The sequence below is a fragment of the Pteropus vampyrus genome, unplaced genomic scaffold, assembly GCF_000151845.1.
Source record: "Pteropus vampyrus isolate Shadow unplaced genomic scaffold, Pvam_2.0 Scaffold93, whole genome shotgun sequence".
NCBI lineage: Eukaryota > Metazoa > Chordata > Mammalia > Chiroptera > Pteropodidae > Pteropus > Pteropus vampyrus.
This window is the reverse complement of record NW_011888874.1, coordinates 1,537,728-1,543,595: the sequence shown is the minus strand read 5'-3', so window position 1 is coordinate 1,543,595 and position 5,868 is coordinate 1,537,728. Positions and strand designations below refer to the sequence as shown.

Sequence of the window (5,868 nt, the reverse complement as noted above, 5' to 3'; positions counted from 1 at the left end):
CTTTTAACAGAAATGCTGGCATGCAACTTACCTCCAGGAATAGCTCAAAGCTAATGCTCTCAGTTTAGTCATGAGAATTACATTTCTCTCTTCTTTGAAAATATTACTTGGAAACTCTGTAACCATGACCCCATAAGAGCTAGGTGATTTCGATTCAAATGAAACATATAGTTTTGCAGAACATGTAGGAAGGAGCAATTTCACATCAGCTATATGTACTCACATTCTAAGCCATAAGAATTACATTTATCTGTAAGAACATCTTTCTCTTAAAAAGGAAGGTTTTGTATGTAAAGCTTAACTCCAGTTTATTAAAATGCATGCCTGTATATCTCTTAAGTTGAAAACATTTCCAGTGACCATAAGTTACAAAAACAGTAGAGAAATTCTACACAGTTTTCATGATGGGAAATACCTACTAGCAGAAGTTATAAAATATATCGAAAAGAATCCTAGAGAGCCCTTGAGTGGTTTTTTAAATATCTTACAATTCTGTTTCTGAACCTTTTTCTCAGTCAGTTTTGAAAACATAAGCCTGGATTTTTCCTTTTTTAGAGAATTGAGCAGATTAATTAACCTGTCGAAATGAGCAAAATTAGAGTAGAAACATGAGCGCTGCATGTTATTTTGTTAACAGTCTTTATAAACCAGTTATGTATTTTCAAAAGGAGACTTTCCCGACCTTGTACTTAACCATTTAGGAAACTGCTGTCCATGGTACTACCGCACGGGCAGATTCCCTGCTTTCGCAGACGACACCCGAGTTGGGTTTACTTACGGAAGCGCAAATTGGGTTTTCGGATTTGTCCTCCACAAAACCAATCTGGCAGGGTGTCCTCTGATTCTGCAACCAGTAGTCTGTGGACTCGAGCAGGCTATTACTGCGAAGAACCTGAGGGAACGGAGGAAATCTTCTCAGTGCTGTATTACACAAGGGGCTCTTTTCTGAGGAAACGAGATGTTTTCTGTTCCTCAGAGCTCCCGGATACTAAAAAACAAACTTGTAGGCTAATAGCACCTCTAGACTGTGTGAAATATTCAACCAGGAATCGACGTTAGAGGAACACATCCATGTTAATAGGGATGTTTCAGATCCAACATCTGGGAACTTCAATGCACGGGCTACTTTTGCATAATTTGCAGCCAAATGCAGTTTTAGGGGGAATGGTTCAATTGGCCATGGACATCAAATTTCATTTTAGTGTTAATGCTCTTTCACACTCTATGAATATTATTCATTGTACCAAAAATGTAGTTTTTTCTTTTGGTGCAATCTTGCCACTGAAAGAATAGATATTCAGTTCTTCAGCTTTGCTAATATATCTGTGAAATAGGGTACGATTCCTCTAGAATAGCTATGGTACTATGTTAAGTTTCAAAATTATTAGAAATAAGTAAAGTGCATTACAACAATCTTTTTTTTTTTTTTTTCATCCAGAAACAGTACGGTAAAGCAATGCAAACTTGAATATATGATTTAAGAAAACCACATATTATTTACAAATGCCTTGTTTCTGGGTTTGAATTAAAGCAAGAAAGAAAAAAAACCGTATTTATTAGGTAAAACATTTTAAAGAACAATCTCATAAATAACCAAATGATTGAACTTATACTGTTTCTTAACACTACCCAAATATTTTGTTAAATTTTTCTCATCTTATATGAGATTTCCAATGTTCTCCTCACATCCTTTACTCTAGTAGGGGGCATGTCTGCTAATATTTGACTAGTGCCTTCACTGAATCATTTTGGTTAACACCACAAAAATAGAATGACACTTCAGTTATATTCAATTGTACAACAAAGGCTTGTCTTTTTATTCTGTAAAGATAAAAGTACATTAATTTTTGTCTCTGAAGAGTGAGTTAACCGAATTTATTTCTGACACATTGTTCTATATTTTGTTTTAGCTGAGTGATATTATTACTTTTAATCTTTTCCCACTCAATGTTTAGTATTTCCTAGAGCTAAAAAAATTTTTTTTTCATCATTCTTTTCTAGATGAGTACAAAGAGACACTTAGTGGATGAGTAGGTAGTTGGGTGATGAAATTGGGTTATTATTGCAGACTAAAGTTGGTGACAGACTTCTTAGTTTTCTTACAGATTTTACCCAACTGTGTGTGGGTCTTAAAGTGTGGGCTGGAACCCCTAGGAGTTCCTGAGATCTTTCAAGGTGTCCAGCGACCAAACAATTTTTATAATAATAGTAAGACATTGGCCCTTTTCACTTTTGTGGTCTCATGAGCACTCAGTGGAGTTACTACAACAGAATGAACGCAGCAGTAAACAGGAGAGTCCAACTGTCACCTGTAAGTTAGACATTTATGAGATTTGCTAAATATGTAAAACGAAGTCACTCTTCTCACCAAATGTGGTTTGTTTTAGAAAACATAAAAATATGTATGCTAACATGTAATGTGTTTATTTCTTTATAACAATTTTAAAAATGATAAATTATCATCATTTAAAATTTTCATTCTTAGTTAATGATTAAATAAGTGAATAAGGAAACATAAATAATTTCTTAGCGTTCGTTTATAATACATAATACAGAAATATCAATAAACATACCCCCTACAAACAAAAGCTTTGTGAGTTACCCGATAGAGTGTGAAGGGATTTTGATCTCAAGAAAATTGGGAACCATTGACTTAGATTAACTTTATGTAAAGTAGAAATAAGCTCTAAGTCTACCTCCCCACCACAACTCACTCTTATTTCCAGTGTAGAATAGAGTGTAAGAGCATGGGCATTAGTGGCCTAACTGGGTGAGAACCTAACTTGGTCATCAGTAGCAGGATGAACTTGGGCAGCTGCAGTAAATCTTGGGTTTCAGTTCCCACACCTGGGAATGGAGATAACAATATACTCTCAGCGAGATCATTGGGCTACTCAGTGAGATGGTAAGTCATGCAGACAGCAGATTATCCTTTCCATTCAGTTTCGTTGTTATGATTTGAAGCGAACTACAAAGGAAAATAGAAAACTGGACACCTTCACCTGAAATGAGTGGATTGAAAGTATTTCAGATGTGTGAAGATAAATTTTCTTTAGCAAACATTCTCATCTAAGGTGTAATTTTCATTCTGCATTTGGTAGTATTAATAGCCACAGTTATTAATAGCATGTTTAGAATGTGCTGGGAAATGTGCTAAAATGTTCATATACTATTTTTTAACTTTTTAATTTAATCCTTATTGCAATGCTATAGGGTAGGAATTATTTTAATGATAAGGCTCTTCCCAGAAATTGTCATTTTGAAGGCGAAGACCTTGAGGCCCAGAGAGGTTTCAGTTTCTGCCCAAGTTCCTCACAGCCTGAATTTGGGTTTGGTTTTGAAGACACCAAGGCCTGTGAGTGAAATCGTTTAACTGCTGCCTTTCGTAACCCATACAAATGGGTCTAATTTGGGATGTGTTTCTGAAAAGTTATGTGCATCTAATACTTGCAAATATAACTGCATTTTCTTATCAACTTCCATTTTAAAGTTAGTTTTCATTAATGAGATGCCGAGGTGATATTTTCTATGATGTAAATTGTAATAATTGAATTAATCCATTTGGCAAGTATTAACAGTATTTTAATTTCTCAAAGGAAGGCATGCTTTTATATCTACTTGACTAATATTAAACCAAACCTATGTCATTATGCCTATGTTCTTCGCCTTTCTCTGAGCTTCAGAATTTGGAACAACTATCAACAAAGCAAAGCCTTTACTCACTGCTTCATAAGAACATTAGAGATTTAAAATGAAGACATCAAGTGAACATACCAGTTAATAATACTTTACCATGCAGTTTGATAAATCCTCACTAGAATCACTTCTTAGCTCAGTTCTGAAAAATTAAGCCCTGGACCTCTTCTATATTCTAAATTCAAGGCCTCATAGTATCACAGTTGCAATAAAATATGTCAACAGAAGAAAGCAACTGTCACTTACACAAGTATATGAATTATTCTTGTCATAGATCAGCCTTAGGAGGGGCACAGAGTTCAGACACAATGTGCTTGGGTTTTTCAGAAAAGCGATGGGCTGGGTTGGCATCTTTTCCTTATGAAATGCAGAGAGGCAAAGATGGAGGTGCCAAAAAGCACCAGGCTGACACTCCACACTGCGAAAATCTCAAAGCTGTGAAAGAGGCTGTCTCGTGACGTGACTGAGAGAATTGCTGCCTGGCTACCTGTTGGATTTCTCCTGCATTTAATTTCTCTAACACAAGAAAACAAGCACAGAAAGAGTGGCCTGTCAAGCCTTCTACTTTAAGGGTACTCCTTTGTATCCATTCTTAAAATAAATAATAACTAAATACGTACAGAAACCTTGTTCTGCCTTAACCTAGGAGCGAGGAAAAGGCAAAGGTTTATGGACCTCCTTAGTCAGTGGAAAATACTAGAAAGATTTCCTACTTGGCAGATCCATATTGCTGGGTGCTGAGTGTCTTCTCTAAGGTGCTTCTTTGCTTTAAAGGAAGCAGGCATGGCAGAATAAGAAAGTGGGATTTAAAACAAAAGCTAAATTTTTCCATGCTCAAGAAATGTTTTGAAGAGAGCCTCTTTGTTTGCTGAGCGTATTCATTCACCATGTAACCTTAAAATGTGAATTTTATTCATCATAATTTAAAATATAGTGTATTCGATTATATTAATAATTAATATAAAACTAGTTTTTCCCACATATTTTATTACTATTTAGAGATTATATGATTATTTAATACTTATATTCTTTAATTATTGACCAAGTGATTTATTGAGAACACTTTGGGCTAAGGCCCTAATTTACATCATCTGAATTAAACCTCTGGCTTATGACGTAGAATTTAAGGGCTAATATATATGATGTGCTTAAAAACAGTGCTTGGCACATAGCAAGGGCTCAATGAACATTAGCTATCATAGAAATGGTTATTCTCTGTGCCAAGCTAAGAGGGGTCAACAATTTGTCTAGTTGGTAAAGAACTAGGATTTGATCCAGTTTCTCTGGCCTCAAAGTCACTACTGGGCAGTGCTCCATTGGAAGCTGATAAAAGTACATGATTTCTCTTGGTAGACCGGGTTTTCTACCAAAACCCGGTCTATGCATTTATCCCTCTCTCCCTCAAGACCTTGGTCTCTGTGGTTGGGAGGTTTGAGTTCCAGTCCTTGTGCTTCTCTGTGTGGTCAAGTTGCCCACTAGCTCCCAGCCTCAGTTTGCCCTTTGTAAGCAATTAAATCAAGTCACCTGAAGGTCCCTTGCTCACTGAACATTCAGTACTTCTTCCCCTCACTCTTTCGCTCACTCTTCCTTTCTCTTCCTTTCTCAAATACATTAAGAGGCAAGTAATCAAAGAGAATAAAAATGCGGGCTTCAATAAACCACTTAGCGTCATATGTTAAGCAATTTTAACTTGTGAAAAGCTTTTGGTTTAATGGTTTAGACAAACCATTAGAAAAAGAGGAATGCTTGAAGGAAGAACTTAACAATTTTGAAGCTTTCCGAATATAATCTTCCTGCTGAGAGAGTCACTTTCTGAGGGAGGAAAAGAATAAAACTCACCAGGCTCTCAATGGCTCATTTATTTATCTGCTATTTTTAGTTGTAGGTTCAGTTATTTCAGATGAAGAGCTAATAATGAACGCACTGTGCTTTCACAAGTTTGAAATAATAATGGCACATTTTCTCTTAAAATTTCGTGAGTGCCCTAAATGATAAAGGAAAATTATTCTACTCTATTTTACAATTACTTTCTCTTTTTATACAGAGGATCAAATTGCAAGAATTTAATGTCGATATGGAAAAGGGAGGGCAAAACAGATTCTTAGTTTCCAGAACACGGCCCTACGCATTGCTGAGTAATGCCTTAAAATTACAAACAAACAAACAAACAAA

General features: G+C 35.8%; 1 protein-coding gene across 1 annotated transcript in view; it reads right to left on the bottom strand.

Moving 5' to 3' along the window:
• SPHKAP (SPHK1 interactor, AKAP domain containing) overlaps positions 1–5,868 on the bottom strand; it is a 105,789-nt gene that overhangs the window by 71,349 nt on the left and 28,572 nt on the right. Inside the window, exon 3 of the mRNA XM_023532937.1 lies at positions 779–892. Within this exon, the coding sequence (XP_023388705.1) occupies positions 779–892 (114 nt within the window). The remainder of the gene's footprint in view (positions 1–778; positions 893–5,868) is intronic.